Source organism: Alligator mississippiensis, chromosome 15 (genome assembly GCF_030867095.1).
Source record: "Alligator mississippiensis isolate rAllMis1 chromosome 15, rAllMis1, whole genome shotgun sequence".
In the NCBI taxonomy this organism is placed as follows: Eukaryota; Metazoa; Chordata; order Crocodylia; family Alligatoridae; genus Alligator; species Alligator mississippiensis.
This window is the reverse complement of record NC_081838.1, coordinates 8,922,192-8,949,434: the sequence shown is the minus strand read 5'-3', so window position 1 is coordinate 8,949,434 and position 27,243 is coordinate 8,922,192. Positions and strand designations below refer to the sequence as shown.

The 27,243-nt window shown below is 48.7% G+C and overlaps 1 protein-coding gene across 3 annotated transcripts in view; it reads left to right on the top strand.

The window, feature by feature from the left end:
- VDR (vitamin D receptor) overlaps positions 1 to 27,243 on the top strand; it is a 78,863-nt gene that overhangs the window by 16,317 nt on the left and 35,303 nt on the right. For 2 of the 3 annotated variants that reach the window (XR_002088911.2, XM_006273342.4), the window contains exons 3-5: positions 10,520 to 10,573; positions 18,118 to 18,189; positions 21,573 to 21,723. Coding sequence is in view for 2 of the 3 variants with exons in the window: in XM_006273342.4 (XP_006273404.2) it covers positions 10,564 to 10,573; positions 18,118 to 18,189; positions 21,573 to 21,723 (233 nt within the window). In the remaining variant the exon portion in view is untranslated. The remainder of the gene's footprint in view (positions 1 to 10,519; positions 10,574 to 18,117; positions 18,190 to 21,572; positions 21,724 to 27,243) is intronic. The other variant, XM_019482714.2, reaches the window with a different exon arrangement.

Sequence of the window (27,243 nt, the reverse complement as noted above, 5' to 3'; positions counted from 1 at the left end):
GCATCTAGTGAGCCTGAGCAAGTGCATGCTCACTTCCATTGGGAAAGCCACTTTCTTTGCAATAGGGGGTAATAGCCAGAGATTTCAAAGTTGTTGGTCTGAGTTCCTCTTAAGTAGCTTCACCACGTATAGACCGGCTTCTGTTGTGCTGCTTTTATTTGGCCTCAAACCTGATGTGGAAGGCTGCTGTCACCTTTTTTTTAATCAACTTTAAAACTGTTTGGGAACAGTTAGCTGAAGACTTCCTGAACTCCAGTGATCAGGTCCTGGACAAGTAAATCTGGCTTTCTTTCTCCTGCTCTGTGGGTAACAAAGACTGGAAAAAACAATTAGTGGGTTTGAAATGGGATGGCCTCTTTCTGAACTGCTGATGCTCTTTGGTTCTCTGCCCTGTTAGCGCCAAGCGGAGCCTGTCTGCATTTGCAAGCAGGGGTGGCGTTCTGCTTGGAGATTTTAGTTTTGCTATTTAATTTTAAATAGCGTATTATTAAAATATTTTCATTTCAAATTGATACCTGCCACTTCTAAGGTGCTTTGCTTTGGCTATTTAGAGCACTTTACAAGCCCTAGCCTTCACCGCGCTCCTGTGGGTTTAATAGGTCGATATTTAGGACTGCGTGTCATATAATCTGCTTAAGTAGTGATTTTACAATCGGGGGGGCTTTGACTTCTGTAACGTGGCAGACTTTGCCTACTGACTGAGCACAGTGGAAAATGATGTCTTTAATCTGCGAGATGGAGCAGGGTGCTGACTGCATCTTGCCCATGCAGTGCTCTGGTCTCACAGAGGCCCTGCAGTAAGGTGGCATCATATCTAAGTGTGCCACGCACCTGTAGCAGGGACGGGGCATGGATCATCCACTTCTGCTGAATTCAGGCTTTACATTTTTGCTTACGACTGGGGGGAAAAAAAATTAATCTCATCTCCAACCGCGGAGGCCTGGATCTGTAGATAAGCAGCTCCTACATCTCTCCTGCAGTTCCAAGACCCGGTGGGCTTCGCTGTTCTTCAGAGCCTTGTTGGCAGCTGTGATTATTTGATAATCTCATGTTGGTTTTGCCTGATTTGCAAAGATCACACCAAAGCCATGAGATGCAGGCAGAGGTTCAGGTGTTTGTGGGGGACGGGATGGACAACGGGAAGCAGGGTGGTAAAATAGCTGGGACAACTCCATCTTCCAAAATGGTCCAACTTCTTGCTGGGATGCTTTGACCTTTGCTGACTTCCTGCCCCTTGGGCAGGGGGCTGGACCTGATGATCTTATGAGGTCCCTTCCACCCCAATGTCTATGAAACTCTAGCAGAAAGGGGAAGAAAAGACTGTTCCTCTCCAGCCACCAGATATGGGAACCTGCTTCAGGCTTACCATGCCCCATTCGCAACTAGATCCATTCACAACATGCACCCAGTTCAGTCTCTGGAACTGAAGGGGAATCATTCAGTTCGGTACCCCTTCCTGGCCCTGAAACGAGCTGGGTTTCTTAGTGACACCTCTGGAAGCTTTCCAAGGGGGGGGAAATCCCTTGTGCTCTCAAATTGTTGGATGCTGAATCCTTCTCATGCTCCCAAATGTCCCTTTTTTTTTGGGTGCAAACAAAGCTTTCCAGTTGGACTTGGATAGCTCTTTGCATGTACTCCCTGCTGAAACCCATACGTTTCCCCTCTGGTAGCACTTGACACGGGGGCTCTTGGCCAGCTTATCCGGTCCTTCTCTAGGTACCCAACTCAAATTGCCATGGGAGATGCGGCTTTGCTCTGAACATCTCTCACTTCAGTCATTCCTGGGTAACTTAGAAATAACGGGGTGGCTCAAACTCCGCACGTGTTGAGATATTCCAATTCGAATGTATAACTTGTAAGACGCTGGTTTTGGTATTGCTTTTTGGCTCCCAAGTGTCTAGCGTCTGAAATACGAGACCCCAGCCGTGCCCTGATACTGAGGACACTTGACACTGCATAGATCAGGGGTGGGCAAAATGCGGCCCGGGGGCCGGATGCGGCCCGCCAAGCCATTCTATCCGGCCTGCGGAGCCCCTAAAAAATTTAGAAAATTAATATTAATCTGCCCTGGGCTGCCTGTCATGCGGCCCCTGATGGCTTGCTGAAACTCAGTAAGCAGCCCTCTGCCCAAAATAATTGCCCACCCCGGCACAGAAGAATACAGGAGGCTCCAAAACCATCGGGCTCCTTTGAAACGAGCACTGTTAATCTGTACACCAAAATCTGAACAAGCCTGTCTTGAACCGGGTCCCCCAAAGTCACTTCCCCGCCCTGTCCCTGGAGTCCCGGCAGTTCTCAACACTGGACTGAGAACGACTTCTTCTACCATCTCCTCCCCACCAAAGCTAACCAAAAGCCCAGCAGAACTGGCCTATCTCGTGCGTTGCCCAGCCACCTTTCCCAAGTTCCCGCGGCCTGTCGGTGTGTCCGTATCTGCTGCAACATCCAGCCCCGCCAACTAAAAATAGCCTGTTTAAATTGGCCTGCCCGTATCTTGGAAACCAGCTGGAGAGATCAAAAGGCCATGCATACATCTATACACATCTGTGTACATGCGTGCGTGTGTGTGTGTGTGTGTGTGTGTGTGTGTGTATATAGCTGTGTCTATATGTTTGTTAGGACATGCTATTCTCAATAGATCAGCATTACTGAATTCCTGATGGATATAGGGTTGAGAGCTGTTCTCCAGCGTGCGTGTACGCTGTAAATAGCTACTTGGGTATTTTATTACATGTGGTCAAGGTGACGGTTAGGATTGACTCTGTCCCTGCTTACAGCTTTGCAGGTTTAGGGAAAGATGGATCAATACGACCTTTTCTAATAGCAAGCCCTGCTTCAAACATCGTTGTCTGTACAGAGCAGTGATTTTGATTTTTATTTTTTTCCACCCAGGGAACCAGGGAGAAGTGAGATCTTTTTAAGGGTGCCGTGCAGTATTAGCACTTTTAGGTGTGCAAATACATACACTATTCACAAGAGAAACCCAGAGATTTCAGATCGGCTTCCAGAGTGTCTAAATCATCCTGTCCTGCTGTGGTTTTCCTGAATTCTTTGCAAACCAAATTGCTCTAGTATTTTTCCAGTCAAAAAACGAGTGCAAGCAGAAAGCTGGGATCTTCTGACGAGGCCCGAGTCTAACGAGGTCGAGAACCATTAGTAGAGGTACCTTGTGCGACCGAGCTGTGCTGGCAGCCTGGCTTTTCACAATGTTTTGGCCTGCGTGTTGCCCACATATCTGCTGCGTTAGCAAGTAGAGCGAGGATGTACCCTTGGCTCCTTAAAGCATGTGCACACCTTGGCATGTAGCAAGCCCCAACTCGCTGCACGGTTGCTGCCTTTTCTGCAAAGAGTCATGATCCCTCTGCCCCTGGAGAGTAAAATCGAACTTCCTTGCCAAAGTCCAACTTAACGCAGTGTGATGATTGGGAATTTGGACTTCGATAAGAAAGATATGGCATTTCCAGTAGCAATACTGTTGGCAACTTGTCAACAAGCTAATATACGGCGTAACCGAACACGCGGATGGAGATTAGAAAGGGAGCCATAAAACATTTAAAAAAAATCTGGATGGAAATGCTTCAGATCCATGGAGAACTTGCATCCCAATCTCAGCTGGAGGGTTTCGCTTCATCTCTAGATTTTTTTTTTTTTTAAACTAACTCACTCTCTCTCCCTACTTTCTTGCATGTCCGCAGTTGTGCAAAAAAAAAAGTCCCTGGGGCTAGGATGCGAACCACTGACCATGCTAGATTGTGTGGATTTGGAGGAGTGGAAAAAAAAGCTTGCTTCAGCTTGGCTCCAGACACGGTGGTCTGTGAACTCCAGTTAGTGTTCAGCTCTTTATGGCCTGTCCTTCCTTGCAAAAGCAGGATCTGTTTGCTTTAAATGACCCGTGGATTTGAGACGTGCACAGACCAGTACACAGTCCAAGAAGGTGCTACATTGGCTGAGGAAAAGCTGCAGAGAAAAAAATCCCCTCTTATCCAGCGCTGGCGCAATCTGTTGGTAGCACACGCGGGAGTGCAAGCAAGCAAGCTTAGACGCAGCATCTTTTTACCCCTAAAAGAAGCAAACTTGCTGTGAAGCAACCCAGAGATGACGGGAAGAGTCCTGTGAGGCTGGTATTTTTATAGGGATTAACTTTAATTTATAGCAGCACTGTCTATTCAGAGTCTGGGGAATGCAGCAATAAACTCCAATATTGCAACACGTTTGCAGTGCTGGATTTTTTTTTTTTTACACTTACATGTGTGTTCTCCTAGGTAGCCAGTGTGTCCACGTGCAAATCATGTGGCGAGGTGCTCAAGCCTATGTCCTCCCAGAGGTTTCCCCTTGTAGGTTAACGCCAGCAGGAATTTGTTTCAAACCCCACATCGGATCAGGGACCCTCCAAAGGTGCTCTGCTTTTTTACCTTGCCGAGACACTTGTTTCTGAAACAGGCTTCAAAACGCTGATGATTTCTCAAGCGCCGGCTCATCACAAGGTGTGATGTGTCAGAAAATGAGTTACGACTCTTTGTGTTCAAGGCAGGCAGGACTATAATCAGAGCTGGCAGAAGCTGGAAATCCCACTGGGTGGGGAAGCTTTTCGGCCTCTTGCTTTAATTTGGAATAAGCCGAAAATTTTTGTCTTGAAAGCCACAGCGGTTGCTTCCATCCCCTTCAATTTTTACGATGAAGTGTTGACGGGCTTGCATTTCTGTCTACGGATCGTTCTATGAATGACACAGCAACGTGGAAACCAATTGCTTTTGACTTTTTTTAGCCCAAAACAGAAGGAACAACCTTTGTTTCCATAAACAAAAAAAAAAAAAACTGTCAATTTGGGGGGGAAAAATGGCTTTTTAAATAGAAAACTGTCCCGTCAGGTTATTTTAGGTGGCTCTACCTATGTTTGCTCGAAATGGAGCAAGTACTGCCAGAAATCTCCAGGCTCTGGAGTATGAACGCAGCGTGCAATCTTTTGTACATACCCCGGTACTGCTCGTACCAATCTGCCCAAATGAATACATCAGAAAATGACCATATGTATTTGGGGTCTCTCTTTTGATTCTTTAAGATTCATGGTTTTCAGCTGTTTGCTGTAGCTACCTAGAAACCTGTTGTTCCTCCCCCCCCCCCCCAATTTTTTTTAAAGGAAAGCGGAGGTGTTTCTTTATAATGACTTTAAGAACTGGCACTTTAAAAACCAGTTTGGAGGCTGGCGATAAAATCAGCAGAGGTGGCAGTGTTCTGCAAATGCTGCCATAACCATCTGAATGGTTTTTGTTCGATGCCCGGCGCAAGCCAGCCGTGGCCTCTGATTAGATCTGAGGCTGCTCTGCCCTCCTTCAGTGCTTGGATCTCTGCTGCAAACGGCAGCACCCAGCCTAATCCGAATCACCTGGCTGTTCCCTGTGTTCATCCCGTTGAGCTGGTTGCATCCTGTCGTGAAGATTTTATGCTGCCCATGGCAAAGGTGGTCTCTTCCTTCCACGCGCACCACACCCCGGGTCCTGCCTGCAATCTGTAGACGCTATCATGGTACAAACTCAGGGCAGTCACCAGGTCAGGCTTCCTGTGCTGCAGGTACTGGCATGTGGAGTGGCTGTGCAAGGCCGTGTGTGTCGGCTTGTTCATTCACCTGCTGGTGTTGAATAGAGTCCTGGGTTTGTACAAAAAAATCCTTGGCTCAAAGTCTGCTCGAATCCAGGGTTACATTTGGCTGCCGGCTCATTGGTGTCTGCATGCACATGGCTGCAAAACACTGGGAAGCGATGGCAGTGGAAGTAAATCTGGGCTCCTACCAGGAGCACTGCTGGAGGACTAAGGAGCAGCAAGAAAGTGAGGCTCGCTTTCTGTCCTGAGCAATTTAATAAATCCAAAGCTAAACCCAAGAGGAATCGCTCTGCTGATCAAGTCCGGCCACCTGCACAATAGGGAGGCGGTGCTCTCCCCTCCCTTGGGGGTCTTCAAGAGGAGACTGGACAAGCACTTAGCTGGGGTCGTCTGACCCCAGCGCTCTTTCCTGCCCAGGGCAGGGGGTCAGACTCGATGACCCACTGAGGTCCCTTCCGACCCTAACCTCTATAAATAGAGGCCACAAAACTTCACCGGTGATTTCTGTATTGGCGGCTTTTTCTGCAAGCCAGGAGCAAATAGCTGAGTGAAGGAGCGCAAGGGGAACGCGTTCTGGCGGCTGTGTGACGGGGAGGTCTCTAGGTCAGATGCAAAGCCAAACATAACAAGATACGGCAGAACTCACGCGCGGTCTACGTGAGCCAGCGACATTCCAGTGATGCCCTGCAAAACTAGGGCGCTGGCAAACGGCTTCGTGGAGTGAGTGCTGGCAGCGCATCCGGACGTAGACTCCGGCAAGTGAAGACATGTCGACAAATTAAGAAACCAGGTCAGATGCAGGAGATAATGTTTTTGCTGGATGAAGCCCAGAAATGCATACGGGGAAAACATCTATACTTTGCTCTCCGAAGAAAAGACCTAAGGAGCTGGATCCAGAAAGATGCTGCTTGATGAAGGGCGTTTGTGCCCGAAAGCTTGCAATTAAAGAGATTTTTGCAAAAATCTAGTTGGTCTAATACAAGATATCACCTCTGCCACGGGTTCTGATTTTCATTACAAGAGACATATTCACTGGGAACGTGGGCAGGGGTGAAGGAAGAATAGAAACATTGGAGAGGAATGGTGGAGCTGGCCAGCTGAGACGGGAGCAGCATTTCCCCACGTGAGGCAGAAAATCCTTCTGAAAAAAGGCAGCAAGGGTGAGTCAGCTTTGGCCTAGCTAGCACAAAGCTAGAAAACGAGCTGCCAAAGTACAGACTTAGTAGTGCTCAGAGAAAAAAGCTATTTTAGTCAACTGAGCAAGAATGAGGGGCACGGGTAGCCTAGCAAGTCGCTCTGGCTTTTGCACGGTACCGCAGCCAGTTGCTCCCTGTGAATCTGGTGCCAGGTGGAAGCTTTCTCTCATTCTCATTTCAATGGACGCTGCCTTGAAGACGGCCAGGTCTGGTGCCAGCCAGGAATAGGGTGTTTGCATCGCAGGCTATTCTTGCTGCGTGGCCCCAGCCGAAATGACACAGCCCGTGGACCACGGCTCCCGGCCACTTGGAGCAACGACATGCGAAATGCCAGAACGGCTGCTTTCCCCTTCCCACAAGTGAAGTTTGCTCCCTAACCTCTGTCGGGTGAGGGCTGCCTAAAGAGAAAAGCCGAACATAAAGCTTGTAAGCGCAGTTCTTTTATGCATTTCCCTCCCTAGATTAAAAACCCATCCCAGCTTCCCTCTTTCCTCCGCTCCCAGTTGGTCTCGCGAGTCCCGCCATTTGTCATAGCCACACGCTTGGCCTTTTTTTTTTTCTTTTTTCCCCTCCCACTCTCGGGGATCTCCCAATTTGAGGACTCCTTTTATTTGCTACATCTGGTCATCACAATTCATGTCTGATGGAGTCCAGTGACCTCCTGTCTGGGGTGAGCTCAAGGGACACGTCTGAACTCTGGAGCTGGGTGGCGTATTGATCAGAGATGTGCGTTCCCCTGTCTGATGCAAAGCTGCGCCCTTTGCTTCTGCGGGCAAAATGATTCCCCCCCCCCGCAAGCTCTGTGCACTGCACATCGCCCCCTTCTTCAGCACCAGCTTGCAACCCTGGCCAGGGGCCTTGTCCTCCTGTGCCCTGCTCTCTCCCCCCACCGCCCCTTCTTAGTTGCCCTCCAATGGCTGATCCCATTTTATTGCTGGGGTGTCAACATTTAACAACGCTTTGAGGAGGGGCAGAGCCCAGGTGATGGCATTGTTATGCCAGGAAGTGTTTAATGACTGCTATCAACCTGTTCTTTGTTCTGTAGACAGTTGCTGAGCTGCCAGGAGTGCCACGTGTCCTCCATTCCCCCTTTCCAGACTCTTGCCAAATCCTCCTAGCAGAGGCCCAGAATATTTGCTGGAGCTGTGGCATGCAAAAGTTATTGCCTCGCAGACAGAAACGCCATCCAGTTCAGTACAAGCACTGGCTGAGCAAAGCAAGATGCCCGTTTTTTTCCCCCCAGCTTGGTTCTTGCCATTTTGTTCTTCCATCGTCTAGTTCTGGCTGCTGCCGCCTGGAGCTTTCTGGCTGTGAATTGGTCTGTAATCAGGTTTTAGTTTATGGTTTGGACTTGTTCCACTGTAAAAATTTGTATAAAGCTCTTATGCTCTGACCCAATCCAGTTCCTCCCAGGTAATGAGGTTACTGCTCCTTTTTTTTATGTTGGGACTCTAGAACTCGTGACCGCCTTCAGCTGACGTATTTGCAACTCCGTTCTTCAACGGTAAGATGCAAAGGGAACTTTCCAATTGCCAGGCAACACTGAGCTCGCGTCCAAAAGCTCAGGTTGAGCACGCTGGGGTGCTCCATTGTGCAGCAGGTCTTGCAGAACGTAACTTCTGGGGTAGGAACTGCTGCAAAGGAGCAAGCCCTGGACGTGGGCAGGTGGAGAAGAGGGGTGTGCAGGTGGTGAGGTGCCTCCTTGCACATGATGCAACATTATTTATTTATTTTTTTTTTAACTGGAGAAAACATAACTAGAAACTTTTATTCCTAGGCTAGGGGCCTAGGGCTGTACTGAAGCAAAAACCAGTATAACTTCCTGGGAATAAAAAAAACAAACAAACCAGTCTTTTGGGCTGTGAAATAGGAGCTGCAGTTACCAGGAGCAGCCAACACAGCAGAATTGCAGAACAAAGGCAATCATTGCAACCTTTACAGAGGAGAGAGGGCTGTTTAAAACTGGGGAATAAAGAGTTTAGAAGGGATCAGGTAGATTATAGTGAGCTATGACGTCAATGGACTCCCTCAGTATTGCCCGAGTAGAAAGACTGCTGCTACCACTGCCAAGTAGCTGGCTTTCAACTTTGGGTGGAGCAGAAATCAAAGGAGGGGTGGAAATGCACCAGTACACCCCTCCCTGGATCCGCCCCGGCCCTTGCCCGATTTAGAGCCTGTGAACGCTACCATAAATTCCATCTCCAACCAAACGAACAGCGGGGCTAGTTATGAAATGCCACGAGATGACTTGTAACTGGTAGGAAATAGCTGCCAACCTTCACTCGCCCACTGGTAAGCCCGCATCTGGAGTCCTGCGTCTACACTACGGAAAGGATGTGGATAAATGGGAAGGAATCCAGTGCAGGGGAATGAATGGCTGGGGGGCTGGGGCACAGGAGGCGGAGGGAATTAGGCTTATTTAGTCTGCAGAAGAGAAGACTGACTCCCTTCAACTCCTTCCATCCAAAGAGGATGGAGCTGGACTGTTCTCAGTGGGGGCAGATGCCAGAACAATGAGCAATGGGCTCAGGTTGCAGCAAGACAAGTTGAGGTTGGATATCTGGAAAAACTTTCTCACTAGTGAATACCTGCAACAGGTTACCTAGAGAGGTGGTGGACTCTCCATCCTTGGAGGATTTTAAGACCCAGCTAGACAAAGCCCTGGCTGGGGTGATCTAGGTGGGGCTGGTCCTGCTTTGAGCAGAGAGTTGGACTAAATGTGACCTCCCGAGCCCGCTCCCAACCTTCATTTTCTATGATTCATCACACCATTGAATTTAACCAGCACCCACCTGCCCTGCAGCATAAGCCAGCTCTTAAGGATTCCCTGTGGCCTCAGCAGAGGAGCTAGTGTGAAAATAGCCAGGTCTAGCTAGCACTGCAAGGGAGTTGGGAGGTGCGAGGTCTAGGGAAGCAGCTGCTGCCAGAAGTATCGGCATCTGCTGAAGGGTTTTAGTGCATGGGTGGGTATCCTGGACCAGGGGCTAGGAACCTTTGAGCTGAATTAACAGAGCTGGGTCTAAGGCAGGATGCCCTGAGCTAAGGACTTCCCCACCACCACATGCCAATGCCACCAACCACAAGCTGCAGGTTGCAGACCCCTTCCCTGCATGTTTTGAGGCCTGAACACTTGGAAATACATTCTTTGAGGGGTATTAAGATTTTTGCATGGAGTAGTCAGTGCTGTGTTAAAGACATTTTTTTTTTTTTTTTTTTTTTTTTTTATATTAAATCGAGCTCTTGCAAATCAGGGTGCCTGAAGCTGAGATGACTGCTATCCCCTCTCCAGGCTGCCACTACCTTATGGCTGGGGCCTCAGGTTTTCTAGATCTTTCTTTTCTGGCCTAAAGCTGCCAAGCTATAAATGTAATAATGGCCATTTAACATTATGGCTAGGGAAGCAACTTAATTACTGAACAAAGCACTTCTGTGCCATGCTGATGCTATAACAGCCATTACGCAGGCAATGAATAAGGGACTAAGAATCTTTGTCAAAGACAATTGCTCGCCAAAGACATCTGTCTTCTGCCAGGACTTAAGGAGCAGCTAGCACGGATTTTGCAAGTCTGGAAGACTCAAATTAGGGCAATGCAATTATTTTTCTGGTTTCTGTGCGTCTGCCATTGGGCTGCCATTCATCCTTCTTTGCGTCCTATAGGAATAGGGAACGGATCTTAAAATCACCAGCCTAAACTAAGCTTTTATTTTCTTTTGTGTCTCCCAAGGTTGAGTCTGTTGGATCCACTTTGCTGCTGTCATCTCTTCCTGCATGGCTGAGAGTAAGTGCAAACTCCACGGGTTTTGTGGGGTTGTTTTTTATTTTCCTGTGTTGTCCTCTTCCTCCTCCTCTTGTGCATGGGATGTACATGTCCTGTCTCCTGCACTGTAGATTAAAGAGACATTTCTCGCTTCCCAGCCACCATTCAGGGTCGCATGTTCCTCTCTGGCGCCTCTTGTTTCTCGCTTTTCTGCCTCGCTTCTCTGTATCTTCTCACTCCGAAGACCAATACACATGTCTCTGCATTCTTGTAGCTCCCTGCATTGCCCCCGTCGATTTGGGTGGGAGAGGTATCTCCTCCTGGTGGTAGCTTTCTTTTATTTTAAATTCCACTCCACTAGCTGTTCTTGGCAACTTTTTGACTGCCAGTGAGCCATCACACCTCCTTCTCCAGATGGTGCTGACTGCATCATATCTGCAGGCAGTGTGCGGGTCCCCACCGCTGCCCCCTGAATATCAGACGCCTCCCAGAAATCCTCATTTTATCGCCCGGTTAAATTTGCTGAGCCGCAGCGGTGAGGGACCGTGCCAGCCCCCACCCACACATGGCTTTAAGACACGGTGGTAAACACGTGACTCATCAGCCAGCTCTTTGCTCTCAGCCACTGCCCCCGGGAAATGTAGACTCTGACCAGACGGAAACATTTAAGAAGGGTTGACATTGCATGGACTGGGAGCCCTGGCTTGAACCCAAAGCAGGCCCTCTGCGCTCTGCTTTCTTGTGATTGCCCCCCGGGTCGTGTTGCGGGATGGTTGCAGAGGGCAGCTACCTCTCGGTGTATGTGGAAGGCCCTGTACATCCTGTGTCCATTGTACGCAGGCTGGATACACCTGCTGCCTAGTGTACACCCCACCACACACATCAGCAGAACTCTTTTAAGAGGTGACTTTTTAGGTGCCTCCATCCCCACTCACATGTGATCTCAGGCTGGGAGTCTCTGGCATGACCTACTAGTAGAAACAAGTTGCTGTGCTAATTAGAGAGAAGTTCAGGTGCTTCCCAGTGCGGCCAGCATGAGTCTCCTCCTCTCCGTAGACTGATCTCTTCCATATAGCACCCCACACCTTGCTTTATTTCCCAGTCTTTATCTCCCTGGAGGCTTATGTGGCTCTGTCATCCTAATACGTGAGGCACATTGATCTTCCAAGAGTGCCCCGTGCGGGAAGTCAGTGCTCAGTTCCCCCTGCTCCAAATGGAGAGTTCAGGCATAGAAAGGCTTGACTTTCCAAAGGAGACACAGGAAGTCTGTAGCAGAAAACCCCTGGTCTTGTGTCATAGGCTTGTGCCCACACAACCCCACAGTCCCTCCTCTGATCACTCTTACTCTGCAGCAGGGGAAAGGCCGTTGACCTCATGGTTACCCAATCTGTTGACCTAATGGGCACCAAGTCCATTTAGCTCAGTTGGTTATAATTTGGTACCAATAACACCAAGATTGCAGGTTCAATCTCTGGTTGGTTTTCATTTGTGGACCCCTAAAAAAGTCAAATGGCTGTGCAGATGTCTTTGAATTGCAAGTGTTGGGTGTTCACATATGTTTAATCACCGTTATCTTTTGCAGACCCTGTAATCATAGTCTGGAGACCCCCAGGGGTCTGCAGACCACAAGCTGAAAACCACAAGCTGACCACTGGACTCTTGAAGTCCCTTCCAACTTCACTCCTCTATGAAAAATCCTACCTTGCTCATACTAAGCGGTGGCTAACAATAGGGTGTGACTTAATTGCTCCACAAAGCTGTTAACTGCCCCCATTCACAATTAATGGGAGGGTTTTGCATGTCACACGCGTGCAAAGGTCAGACACCTACACATGGTTGTGGCATGGAATCCGTGCTAGTGCTACGCTCGGTCGTGCCATACGATCCATGCTACGCAGATGAGGTTTTTCCAGTTATTGGGCACGTAACCACAGTGGTTCTCTGACGACTGCTTCCTCTGTGGATTGTCTGGAGGTGTCCCAGTGCACTATCCCAATTGTTGATTCAATAACAGCCTTTTCAGCCAGCTTGGAGTGCGGCTGCTGTTGCTTTGGGTTTTCTTTCTTAGTCATCAGTGCAGAGAAGCTTGAAATTTCCCAATCTTTTCAAAGATTTAACTTCCAGTTTGCTCTATGATGGGACTTGGACTGAGCTGCACACTTTGTAAAACCCGTGACCTCAGTACAGGATGGATTACAACCCTTCTGTGTAGTCTTGATTGGGTCAAAAAATGAGTTGTTCTTTTAATGCACCCAAATGTGAAACTGCATTGATGGTTTTTGGGGGGTTTTGGGGGTTTTTTTTGCTAGACCAGAAGAACACAAACAAGGGCAACTGTTTTTTAGCTGGGCCATTTTGGCTTTTACATGAGCAGAGGAATGAATGTCAGCCTGATGAATGAGCAACTTGTTCTGGGGGTGGGGGAATACTCCGGAGAGACCTACACGGGGCTCTGAGATCTGAGTTTCATTATGGTATTGACTAACACTTTTTTTTTTCCAATAAGTCAGCAGAATTAGTGCTGAGATGCTTTTCCCATGGGAATAACAGGGGATCTGCCCTTCATAAGGGGATGAGAATAATTAATCGCAAATCAGTGGCCAAGTCACTTTTTGCTTTTAATTAAGAGTTGCCTAAGATAATGAGCGTGAGAACGAAGCCTGTGCAGCGTCAGGTCCAGCAACCCTATCAGAAATGGCCTCTGCAGCGTGCCAGGGGCAAGTAGGTAAATTTACCCTTGTTCTTTGCTTCCTCCTTAGTTCAGCCCAGACTGCTCAACCAGAATGGGAAGTGGAAAGCCAGAGTGACTTCCCTTTCCTGACGCAGGTGTACTGCACAGAGCCTCTGTGCAGCGGGGAGTGGAGCAACTCTTGCGGACATCCCTGTGTGGGTCGAGTCCTTCTTTCCCCATCGCTCCATTGGTACCAACCCCTTTTCCTGGCAAACGGGAGTTGTTCTTCCCTGTTTTTTCACACCCCTCTTCCTTGGAGCTCAGTGCCTGCATCGTGCAATGACTGGAGGACTGTTCTGCCACCCTTAGATTTAAATACACGGAGGCATTAGGAGGGTTTATGGTAAAGGATAGCACCAAAGCATGCTTTCCACCTCTCCAGCCACTGCTGGGATAAGGCCCAGAAGGTTGTTGCCTTCCCTTTTTCCCTAAGGGCAAATAATGTCGTGATCAGATGAGGAGATACCTTTTGTGTTTGGAAACCTTCCTGGAAGAAGTGTAGTTATGGTTAATGAGAATTCAGGCTGTCTTGTAGCAACAGCACATGGGGAAGGTGAAGAGATGCCAGGGCCGTTGTGTTACAGCAGTGTAAGGGCACAGGGAAAGCTGAATATTGGATGTGAGGCTGGGGGGAAAAAAAGGAAGTCGGGTAGAGGGTGGCGTGGGCAGACTGCTGCAAGCTGATTTCTCCAGTCGGATGTGGATTTGGAGATGTACCATCTCATGCAGAGACAAGCCAGGGCTTGCTCCTCCAAGCGAGGGGCTGTGGAGGTGCAGCTCCAGGTTAGCAGCCTCCTGGCTACACATTGCTTAAGGAGAGGGCTTGGCAGATCTTTGCGTGAAAGACTTTCATGTGAAATCTGCCAAGAGTGGGGCAGCTGCAGAGAAAGAAGAGAAGCCCCAGGGGCTCGTTGCAAGTGACCCATCTTGCTACTAAATCCGGCTGACGGGTCAGGGCAAAGTGAGCACAAAATGCTAAGTGGCTGCCCCACATGTAGGTGCTTCCTCTTCCTGTGTGGCAGCCGTGTTTTCGCACAAACACCGAGATGACTCCCTCTGCCTTCCTCCTGAAATGGCCTAACAGCAGGCTTGCGTTACACAGGCGTGCAGCCCAAAAAAGCAAAGCATCCTTTCCTTTGTCCAAGCCAACGGGTAATTTAGTGGAGCTGCAATGCTGCCATGCTATCAAGGTTGGCATTGGTGCTCCCTATAGCATCGCCAGCAACGCTTCCTGCAGAATCTGGGATCCTTGGAGTTCTTCCATCCCGAAATCAGTGATGTTGCTCTTATCAGGTGCTGCTGCAAATGAGCAAACTCCTCCCAGCAACATTTTCCCCTGGGAGCATTTCCCAGCTCATGTATTCACATGACACTCCCTGTAATAGAGCAACCTGGATGTGTTGCTCCTAACAGGCACCGATTGTAGCCATCAATCTTGCTTGGCTTGTGAGCTGACATGATCCCATCACACGAATGGAAAGCTGCAGGCAAATAAGGGGTTTTTTTAGGGTTTTTTTTTTTTTTTTTTTTTAAGTTGAAACAGGATGAAAATAGCTTCTAACATGCAGTAATCCTTGTTGAACACAAACGATGTATGTACAGAGTAGGTCGTGGCTGTCATCATATCACCTCTTAATAGAAGCATTGCAATTGCATGGGATTCCTCGTTATATTTTAAACCAGGATGAAAGTTGAGATGAGCATGGAGGTTGCTGGATAGCTTTGTAAATCCATAGGACTCTGACCATAATATAAGGGAAAAACCCTTTAAAAAACATTCAGACTGAACTCGGCATTACAGGTGCTATTTGTGCATGAGGGCCCCATCGGGGTACAGCTCGAGAAGCAAGTCTGCTAATGAGTTTAGAATCTGCATGATGAGAAAATACAGCCAGCAGATGTTAAGAACATTATTATCTTCCTCCTCCTTTCCCTAATAGGCATCACTTTTCATGTTACCTACTCACAGCTAAATGGCAGTGAGATTTATTTTTTAATTCCAGGGTAGACCAGCCTCAGTGACCACCTCTCTGTCGTTATAAGCCGAGAGGTAACTATATGACCAGAGAGTCCTGAGAAGACACTTCATGGGTGACAGGGTGCTGGCTTCAGGCTTTGATGTCCTAGCAAGACTCTTCCCTTCTTCCTACCAAACTTGTACAGCATCTTGTAACGCGCTAGCCCTTCGTTCTGGGCTGATTCTCGCGTGGTTCTTCATAATGGTCCAGTGAGTTTACTAACCTAGGTTAATATTTTCGAAGGAGGCTACGGCAACTAGTGCTCCAAACCACATAGCTTTTGGGTGACTAATCCTTTACTCTCCCTTGAAAACGGTGCTCTAAAAAAAGCGTCTTGTGGAGGGCGTTAATAAGCTGTATTAGTAACTGCGCACAGAATGGCTGTATGCCAAATGATTTTGGATTGTTGCCTTCATTTCTCATGTCCATTTTCCCCATTTCATCAACACATCTGTGTATGTATAGGCTGGGCTCTTTAATTGAATTTTGGGAGTAACCCTGACTGGCTGCTTTACATGGTCTTTCCAGCAGTATTGAGCCCTTCTAAGAAACATTTGAAAGTAGCTTGTCAAGGGAACTGTCAACTCCTGGTCCCTAAAAGCTCTGTAACTTATCGTTTAGGTCATCTTTTAGTCTGTTCGGTGGTGACATGTAGGGGGTGCACATGCAGCCCCTGAGTGCTGGTGCACCCCCTGACGGCCACCATTCCCTGCCTAGGTGATGAGCAGGGGGGGCAGACGGGAGCGCTGGTGTCCCCCCTGAGAGTACCTGCCGGGGATTGGGGACGCCAGGAGGATTTTCCCCCCCCAGTTGCTGACTGCCTGCTGAGGGGGCAAGTGCCCCCCCGACTCGGGAGGCACCAGTTGCCCATGAACACATTTATAGACTCCTAGAAAATGAGGGTTGGAAGGGACCTCAGAAGGGTACATCTAGACCAGCCCCACCTAGATTGTCCCAGCCAAGGCTTTGTCTACCCGGGTCTTAAAAACCTCCAAGGATGGAGATTGCACCACCTCTCTGGGTAACCTGTTGCAGTGTTTTTCTAAACTCCTAGTGATTTTTTTTTTTTCTCTAATATCTAACCTAAACTTCCCTTGCTGCAACTTGATACGATTGCTCTTTGTTCTGTCATCTGCCAGATGACTGGTCTTATAGCAGAAAAGAGCAAACGTAATGTGCATTAGGGCTGTGCGAAGCTTTGAGTGGCGATTCAATTTGGAGGAGATTCGGCCTGATTTTGGTGGCCGAATCTCTGAATCAATTTAAAGGTCCAGATCGATTTCAAAGCTCTCTGAATCTTTGGAAAAGATATGGAGAGCCTTGATTCGGGCAGTCCCCAGTGGCTGCAGCAGGGAGCTGCAGCAGACTCTAGCCACCACCTGCTCCCCCATGGCTACCCCTGCCCACTCCAGCTCCCAGCCCTTTAAAGAAAAGCCCCGGTGCTCACTGGGTGCTGCAGGGCAGGGGAGTGATCCCCACTGCCCCATGCTACATGGGTTGCTCTGCACGAGGCCCCCAACCCGCCACCTCACTCCCCCAGCCCCTGCACGGGTACCCCCGTGTAGGACAGCTCCAGCCCTTTAAGGAAAAAAAAACACGGAGAAAAGCCCCGGGACTCCCCACTCTTGCAGCAGCCCCAGGGCTCATGCAAGAGCCCCCCATGTGACACGGGGCAGCGGGGGGGCAGCAGGGATCGCCCGCCTGGAGCCAAATCTGAAGCGAATACTAGCCACTTCACATGGGCCTAATGTGCAGATTGTTCAGTATGGTTTATTGGGCGTGTCTACATGTGCATTTACACCAGCTTAAATTTAGTGTGCAGTAAATTACTGTGTGCAGTAAGCAGGAATAGGCCAACATTTAAACATGCTGGTGTTAAAGTGCATTAACACTGTGTGTGGACTGACTTGGGACTAAAATGAGTCCCAAGTCAGTCCACACACAGTATTACTGCACACGTCTACACATGCGTTACTGCACAGTAACTAATCGGGCATAAATTTGATGCCTGCCTGATGCAGGTATCAAACTTTATGCTCAAGTCAGCATAAGTCTCCATATCTCCTGCGCAATATGGGTATGCGCATGTAGATGTGTGCACGTACTGCACAGTTACTGTGCAGTAAATGCGCATGTGTGGATCCCGAATTATTTCTGGCGTTGGCATCTCTACTTAATTTACTGTTGCGGATCTCTTATTTCGCCAACTGGATTTTCCCAGTGCAGCGATGTACATAGACACACGCGTAACTCCCAGCACTTCAATTATCCCATTGGCTTGAAACCTTTATGCCTTGACTCACAACCGAAGCTCAACTCAGCCATTTGGCATTGCTTCATTTCATTCCACTGCGCCGAGCGTCACCCTATCCAGCACTGACCGGGCTGAGTTATGAAATACGGTGGTGTAGCCGAAAGGACTGAGCCGTGCATCATTCTCACACTTGTTCCCTGCCTTTTTTCGTCCTGTGCTGTGGGTCACCGGATGGGTGATGAGCAGATAGTTTCTCCTTGGCCTGGAGGGCGGCATAATCACCTGCTCCCGATATGACTGTCCCCTATGTCTAGGAAGGAGGGTGTTTTGAGAACCTCTATCACGGGGATCAGAGATAAGTGACACCTCCGGTGTGATGGGTGGGGCCGGGTAGTCTGAGAGCACCACACCCGGCTGATGCAGGTTGCTGACGTCAATGGCTCTGTTAGTGATAGGAATAATTTCCCAAACTGAAAGAGCCCGAGATGATCCATCGGACTTGCTCCACGTCGTGTTACAGCTGGAGAAAAATTGACGTTGTGAAACGTTTCTCATCCTGCAGGTTGTTCCATGTCGGAGATCCCGAGCTCCTGGGAGATATACCAGCAAAATGTAGCCTATCTTCCGGATGCCGGTAAAGTAGTCCTTTTTCTTTGAGAATATTTGCTGTTTTCTGCTGCTGAGTCTTCAAGCTGGGGGGGAAAAGCCGGTTGAATGATCTTAAGGGGGCCTGGTGGTCTGTCCATCTTGGCTGGGTTTTTATAGGAGCTCAAAGGAGTTGAGGCCTTCAGACCTAATTCATTGCAGCTCTGAAAATCCCAGCCCTTGAATATTCCTGCTTGATATACTAAGATCTCTCCAGGGTTACAGAGTAAGACTTGCAAAAGGCCTGTCTTCCTACAGTGACTTGGATGTCCGTAACTCCTACTGACTTTCAGCAAGAATCAAGGCTCCAGAGGGCTCGAGTCGCACTGAAAATCTTGTCCAGATGTCTGTCCTATGCACAAGCCAGTGGTCAGAGACGGGGCCGGACACGCATGGGTGAACCAGGTGGCCGCCAACCACGTGGCCTGAAAATGGCAATTTAAAAATGATTATGATGGCTATCTCTGGCGAAGTGGGGTGCGATACTAAAAGTTCACCGGGGTTGCCAGGAGTCTAGGTACGGTGCTGGTCCGAGACATACTTCTTAGTTGGAAGTCAAGTTAGAAGACGCACCTTGCAGACTAACAGCGTGTGTAGCACAAGTTTAGGCTGAAGCTCATTTCATCCGATGCTATGAAAGGACACGAAGAAAGCAGAGTTATAAGACGACAGAAATCTGAATACAAAAGACAAGGGGAGGAAGATGAAGAGGGAGAAATGAACAGAGAGAGGGTGGTGGTGGCAGAGGTAGAGACGAGCAAAAAAGCAGCAATCCCATAGGAATAAAGGGGTCGCCAAAGCTAAGCCAGGTAATGGGATAGGGATCCAGAGTCCCCGTTTAAAACATACTTGACACAATCCAGTCTGCGGAGGATTTCTGGTTCCCCAATTTCCCGTTCAAATGGTTTTTTAAATGTTTGCTGTCGGAGAGCAGCCGCCCTCTGCTCGATGGTGGAGCGTCCGGGGAGGTTGAAGTGTACTCGTCTTTCTGCACCTGACGGCAGAGTGGTGTTCATTTGTCCTGCCACATAGGGATCACCCGGTCTATCCAATGTAGACAACAGAGAGGCACTGCAAGCAGGTGATGGTGCATATGGCAGTGGTGGAGTCGCAAGTGAACGAACCTCGGATGTTATATAATCCATGCCTGGTGCAGTGCTGACGTGGTCTGCATTGTTGCTGGCGCACAGAAAGCGTTTGGGTCCGTTGCAAGGCCAGGTGCCTTGGTGAGGCTGAGGCTTGGCTAGCTTGTTGCTTGAGACGCAGGACTGGTTTGTCCCCCATGACGACTTTGAGGGGGTCATCCTTTTCCAGGAGGTCACTAATGGTATGTCTGACGCGCTCTGTAGGGGACAACCAGAAGGACTCTATCCCAGGGTTGGTATTGTAGCAGGTCTGAGCCTGGCTTTGTTGATTCGAGTGGCTACCACGGTCCCCGATTCTCACCGTCTCACGGGCAGCAATCCTGAGAGAGTGCGGTACTGTACTACAAACTGCATCCGACTATTAATTTCCAGCTGTCTGTGAGCAGTGGGTTGGAGAGCCGTGACGCAGGCTTTCAAGCTACCTGTGCAGTTTAATTTTCCAGTCATCCTGTTGATTGGCTCTCCATTAGCAGGAAACGAGGTGCTTGAAAAGAAATGAACTGACGGATCCAAGCTGATTGCAACCGAGAATTAAACTGTGGCGTTAAAATCGACACTTTCTGCTACTAACAGCCTTTCTGTTGTTCACCTGATGACTAATCAGTGGCTGCCGGAAGAGAGAGCCTTATGCAGAGCAATTCAAGCACATAGTAAAACATCTTTAAAAAAGTGGAGTAGGAAGAGCAGTAATGTAGCCACATTGCACATGGTCTCTATCATGGAAAACTAGCTTTTTCTAAGGATTGTAAACTTTAGGCCTCAAGCCCTTAGTGTGAGCTTAATAGTATGACTCCATTTTACAGGTAGGGAAAACCGAGGCTCAGAGGCAAGGCTCCAAGGTTGCACAGCAAGTCGTTTGTTGAGCTGGGAATTAAATCCAATCCCCTCTAACCACTGTGCAGTATTACTTCTGAAATATAACCTCGCTTGCCATGGGTCAGCTCAATCCTGCCTAGGAAACTTTTGAGCGGCAAGACTGGCAGGGGTGAGGGGAGGAATTGATGCCAATCTCCCAGCTGATCACTTTGGAAAATCTGGCACTGCGTGCACCATGTGGGAAATGAATATTTTACAGTAACATTTGCCTATTCTAGTTCCCAAGGGTTAAATGCTGAAACCTCCTGCCAAAAAAAATAAAAAGCTCATTTGCATGTAATCTTTCTGTACGTGAAATCTTGGGCGTGAATAGAAAAGCGGGGACGATAAAAACGCCAATCTTTCCTGCTGCTTGTCCCAGGATTCAAGAGGGTGTAGAGCTGCAGAATAAAAAAGCAAACCGAGCGCCTCCAACTGTGAGCTGCGCGTCCAACAAGCCGTGCTTGTATAAATCGATTCTCCATCATAAACCGAAACTCTGAACTTGGCAGGAATGTGATGCTATGTAGGCAAGACAGACATGCATTTCTACTGAACTTGATAGTTTCCATAGAGCTGTACAGAGATCCTTCCTTGGCAAGTCTACCACATCATAGAAAGCCTTTATGGGGGGGTTATTAAAAGGCAAAACTAAATCATTCTTTTTTTATTTTAAACTGGGAGACGCTTCTGAGAGTTATGACCCTGTCCTAAGAGATGGGCATCAAAGTGTGAATTCCAGCACTCGCTGCAGCAACCTGATGTGCAGGGTGCTTTTGAGTACCTCTTCCTCTCCCTTAAAAAACCAAACCACTTCTTAAGAAGGAGGACGAAGGGGAAAAAAAACCCCAACCAAAACAATACTCGTTTGACTTGCGTGCTTGGCAGGTTACTCATCTCCGCGTGCAAGACGGCTGGGGTGGTGCTAGTCACTTCCCTTTTTAGCAAGCAGGGAAATTTTGACTTTTTTTCGGGTAGTGGCATGCTTTCCCGCGTAGTCTGACAGATGAAAACACAGCGTACGGTTGAGTCCCGGGGCAGACTCTAGCAGGAACAAGAAGGGTCAGGAGCAAAAGAGGCTGAAAGTCCCCCCTAGGAGTCTGGGGGAAGGTTGGACGTGCTTCAAGGTGAGGTTGGAAGAGCATCTGGTAAGGCTTTCTTGGCCTCCGGGGCTCAGATCGAGGATTGCAGTGGTGGGGAGATGCACAAAAAGTCTCCGTCTTTCAACCACGTTATTGCAAGTTCTTCCTGCCCTGTGCCAGGATTGGCACAAGATGCCACCCAGTGCTGCCTTGCCTATAACTTTGCTGTAAGACTCTGCAGTGAGGAGGGGGAGGTCTCTAACCCTTTTTTGGCTTCTTTCCCATCTCAGAAATGGAGATTATGGCAGCAAGCACCTCGCTGCCTGACCCAGGCGGCGAATTCGATAGGAACGTTCCCCGGATCTGCGGTGTCTGCGGGGACAAGGCGACAGGCTTTCATTTCAACGCTATGACGTGCGAAGGCTGCAAAGGGTTCTTCAGGTGCGTGATGATTTTTTTTTTTTAATCACAAACCCATAGGGACCAGCTTTGTGCATGAAAACACCGAACTCTGAATCGGGCTGACCGAGTCGAGAGGCAACCAGTTGGGTTTCCGGCTTCTTATTAGGGCAGGCAGCACCTCTGTTGGAAAACCTGGGCATCTGGTAGAGCAGAGCCAGTGCACCCGACCTTTTGCAGATGTCTGAAAATGTTGCTGCTGTTAAAGGAGGCTAATGAACGCAGTGGCTGAATAAGCCAAGTGTCTCTAAATACCATGAGTTGCACTATTTCCCTTTCATTGATATATTTTTTTTTTTTCTTGTCTCCCCTTCCTTCTCTTGTGGTCTTCTCAGTTCCTCCTTTGCTTTTCTAATGTCTATTCGCATGTCAGCACATGTATACACACCTAGAATAAGCTCCTTTTGTAGCTGAAGATCATCTGTTGGAAGGATCCACGAGGAAGTAAATTCCCTCTCATGCAGGCGGTTCACAGCTTCAGAGGGATGTGCGGGGTACCATCCCAGTCCCTTGACCTCTTGCGGGTGACTTTTTCTCTTGCAGCTGCAACTCCAACTTTGAGTGAATTTGGAGGTTTTCAGACGCTGGAGAATTCTGGCTACTGATTTATCGCTTCCCCCAGCAATTATCTCTAATGAAGCAAATGTATTTTTAATGAAGATGTCTGCATGGACGGCAGGGAAGGGTTTGCATGGGAATTTTCTTCCACTTTAGTACAAATTACCTAGACTAAGAGTTGCTGTAATTAAAGACGATGATAGCTGCTGTGCGGCTAATTACGGCAACATTCAGTTAAGTATCAGTGCTGTAATGAGATGGTCGTCAGAGTAGATGGGCTGCCTCATGTAGCTAAATGCCAGAAAAGACAGATATGCTGCACGCCTTCAGCTCTGATGAGGGCTTAAAAGGGGCTTTAGGAGCCGAGTAGTCGGATAATCCCTTTGCAGGGGCTGCGAGACAGGATGTGGGTTTTCTTTGCGTTCCACCGCCTTGCAAGTGGTTTTTGAGCTGGGTTGTGCTGCAGCCTGGCTAACTGGAATTAACATTTTCTTCCATTGCCACTGCTTACTTAACGAGCGAGAGTGTTTTGGGTCTGGGGCTTACCCATTTGTCAGACCGGGTCTCTGCACAGGGTGGCTGCAGGCATCGTACCAGCGTGCACGTTTCTAAACCATTGTTCTTGCTTCCAGGAACCAGTGGCTAACTAGCACTTGTAGTGCTTTGGCCTCCTTGATGATAGTAAAACCCTCCTTGAGGATAATAAAACACTGCAACAGGTTACCCAGAGAGGTGGTGGACTCTCCATCCTCGGAGGTTTTTAAGACCCAGCTAGACAAAGCCTTGGCTGGGATGATGTAGTTGGGGCTGGTCCTGCTTGGAGCAGGGGGTTGGACTAGAAGTGATCTCCCAAGGTCTCTTCCCACCCTCATTTTCTATGATGTGCCTCCATTTCTGGCTGTCGGGAGCTGTCTCCACCCAATGCTGCACTACATAAAGTACTTTCAGATCTCTTCTTATGTTGTATATCAACCACTGGCGAGGCCTACCTTGAAGATGTTGTCCTAGATCATGGATGACTATGATATTACTCCGCTCTCGCCACATGGCCAGTCCCTGCTAACCATTGTACACACACCACTCCTGTAATGAGGGGCTGTCCCGTGATATTTCATAGTTCTTCATTACTTCTTTCTCTCCATTTACCCCTCACTGGGGCTTTCACCGGTCCGACTCTCTTCCTGAGAACATTGATTTTAAAACAAGTCACTTTCTATAGGTTTTCCAGCATTGTGCAACAAGTCTCACTCCGATACATCACTACAGATCTAATAATGGTATTGGAGTGCACTTCTAAACTGGTTTGACTGGCTGGATATGCCAGAATCCAAGAGCAGGTAGAGACGGATCTGCACCCTGGGTCCAAACTGAAGAATACCTGAAATCAGCAGGTTCCAGGACTAACTTTATTACATACCTGCGTAGGAATTTATTAGATCATACTGAGTTATTAAAGTGTGTACTCAACTGATAGCATGGACAGACAACGGGCGACCTTTGGCCAGCCGCTTTCTTAAGTCTACAGCCACACAGTTTATTGGCACCATGGAGTGGCATCCATCAGCCTTTTATTGAGCGGCGGTTGTTTGCTCAGTAACTCCTAAACCAGAACTGAATTCTTACTCCAGGTTTATTCTGCAACCTCACGGAAGACAGCACAGCTGTACTGTATTCACACAAGTGCAACGAGCAGAATTACTCCCGTGTTGACCGTCCCACTAGTCGTCTGAGCTCGTCCTCTTGGCTTCCCCTTCCCGAGTCCATGTTCTTGCTGAGGCCTGAAGTTTATTCTTCCTTCTCCAGCCACTCTTGTCCCCATTGCTGTAGCTCTGTCTTGGCTTGTGCCTTATTCATCTTCTTATCTTTTCCATAGCTCCTTTCGACCTGTCCAAAAAGCTTTTTGCCAAGATGGTTAAATGGGCATCCTCTTGACTTCCATATACAACTCCAACTTCTGCTTATCCTTCCCCTCCAGGCTCTGTCTAACCCCATTCCCACTCCTGCCCATGTGCATTCCCCTACCTATACCCTCGTTCACTTCCCCTCCTTCTGTAATGGCTCATTTCCCCTCCTTCCCTTATCTAACAGAAGGCCCAGAACTAGGAGCAGTCAGAAACAGTCCCTTTTGGTCTTTAAGTTTCCAAAAGCTCTGGAGCAGCATGCATGCAGATGCTGGAGGGGCTGGCTGGGGCACAAGGGTGGTTCAGTGTGGAGGGCTGCTTGCCATCTAGTCCCAAACTGAAGCACCCTCGTGCCCCAGCCAGCCCCTCCACAGTACAGTGAGCTGTCGGGGGAGCAGCCCCAGGCTGATCCTTGGGGCCCCCTGCCCGCTGGGGCTGCTCCGACACAGCTCGGTGTGCTGCACATGAAGAAACTCCTCCAGAGTTTAATGCTCCCGGGTGCACATTCAAATGGCATACCTGGGAACAATAAATTGTAGAGCAACGTGCTCTCGAGTTTATTGATGCACAGTAATAGCATGTGTAGACACACCCCTTGTCAGCTCTCTGGTAATATTCACCAGGTGCCATTGTCAGGCTATAAAATGAACCGTTTTTTTGCCTTTACACTCTGCCAATGTCTTACGGCTGTTTTGGGGAGGTGGCTTGTGAAAACCATCAAGAGGCTTTACCAATTGTACAAGGCCGTGCATACCGAGGTGGGTACGTGCATGCCTGCTCAAAAAGCTGTGCTCCGTTTTGGGTGTGCTGGAAAATGCCTGGACACCAAAGCAGGCTCGGAGGTTTTGAGGCTAGAGGTGACCATGCTGCTGATCTAGTGTGACCTCTTGCGTCACCCAGCGCAGAATTTCACCCATGTAAGGTATGTCTGGGTGCTGGCGACACCAGAGCAAACTCTTTTATTTTTAAGATAAATGTCATGAAAGTGTTGCAGACAGAAAAAGGGCATTTGGAACAAGTAACCAGGCACGCACTGCCCCCCTTTCCTCCCCACTTGCTTCAAAGGCTGGTCAAACAAGACTGGCCTAATACTTCCCAGCAAGAATGCAGTGCAAGTCACTGATGTGTGCATGTCTGTACAGGGCGCCAGGCTCGGTAGGTCTCGCCCCTACAAGACAAAGGATGGAGACTGCAGAAACCAAACAATGCAGCAAACAAGTATTAGTTTAAGACAGAGCTGACCATGAACTACAGCTCGGACACGGACTCCAGCCAATCTGAAGCTATTAAGAGATGAATCCTTGGGCTCTCTTTGACCGGGGCCTGTTTCCAAGTCCTCCTCCTGTTCACAAACAGGCTTTCCAACCATAAAGGCAGTGAAGTGCTGGGGTAGATCTCCATGGGAAGTTATTAAGAAAGGTTAGATAAGCGTCCCTCAGAAGTGGATTTAAGCAGACTTGATCCTGCCTTGGAGCAAAGGATGGAGACCCCAGCAGTCCCTATTTACTGGGACTCTAAGCTCATTCTTTTGGGTAGAGTATAACGGCAAACAGCCGTGCCCATGCTTCCAAGATCACAGACCTGCTCTGCTTGCCTTTTATGCAGAGCCGAATGGAGGCACTGTAGGAGAAAAGCGCTTGTCCCCCAGGGGCTCAGTGAGCTTCTGCCACTGAATTAGGAGAAGAAACAGTGGTTTTTAAACATCCTCCTCTCCAATCGCTGGCTGCTTTCCACTGGAGACTGAATGAGAAACGTTCAGGCAGGGAGAACTGCCGTGGAGCCAACCCCAGTACTTCCTATTTCGTTCCTTCTGCATCATGGCAGGCTGCTGGCAGGAGTGCCCTTCAGTTCCTAGAAGGCATCTTTCCCTCCCCAGATATATGGTCTCTTTTTATATAGGTGCGATTGGCCTCTTATGCTTGCCAGTCAGAGGAGCTTTGACAGGTTATTTAGCAATCCTGGGCCCTGCAAGGGCAATTATAATTGCTGATTACAACACTTTTAATGACATACCAAATCCGCATACCAGCACACGGCCTTCCCCCACCTTGTTGGAAGGTGTCTTATTTGGTGACCTGCAAAGCCTCCAGCTGGAAATCGGGTGGTAGGTCAAGGTGATCGGCTTTAACCTGTGGGGGTCTGAGCTTTCCAGCCGTAGGAGAAGTCTGTGTTGCCCACTGCAGCGTACAAAGAGTCGCCTCCCTCTTCTGACCTTCCTATGAGCGAGTGGTTACAGGGAAGGACCAGGGCTGTTTGTACAGCGGCGTCTCTTGGAGGCTGATTCTTTTCATTGACTCGTGTGTTTTGAACCACACACACCTAAATTTGGTTCCTTTGAAATTGGGAGAGGAGGGGGGCAATCCAAACTGCCCCTCTGGCCTAACTTCTTTTTCAGAGACAGCAAATACAGTTTCTCCCATGGTACTTCTTAAAGCTGGACCTCTTGCAGATCGAACCGGGCACTTGAACATAGGAAGCAAGCCAAATTTAGCACACCAATTTTTGAAAGTTCAGGCTTAAATATGTATGTGAATCTTCTAGCACCGGGTAAATGCTGGCTCACCCAGAAGTGTGTGGCGGGTGACTAATTTTACAGGAATGCTCTGCCTGTTGTGGTACTGACTTTAGTTCTGGTCTAGGACTGGGGACTCTCTGCAGTAGGTGTTGTCCAGCTACAAAATGCAAAGATGACCCCTGCCTCGGTGAGACTGCAGCCCAAGTGTAAGGCACAAGGACAGCTGATGGTAGACTGATTTGGGAATGCAAAGAACCGGTGAGGCAGTTTTGCTGAGCCTGGTGGGTAGCTGCTTCAGCACACTCGCCTGCCACGGTGAAGTTCCTTGTAAGCATCAGAGCAAAAGGGGAGCTTTAAGGAGGAAATAAATGACATGACAAAGGCCTGTTGAACCTCGGGTGCTGAGCAAGGATAGTTAAGTCAAGTCGGCCCCGAGGCTGCTGCGACTATTGGGGCACCTTAGATGCCGTAACAACCTTCCTTAGGAGGTTAGTTGAATTTTGCATCATCGGTAATTCTTCAGACAAA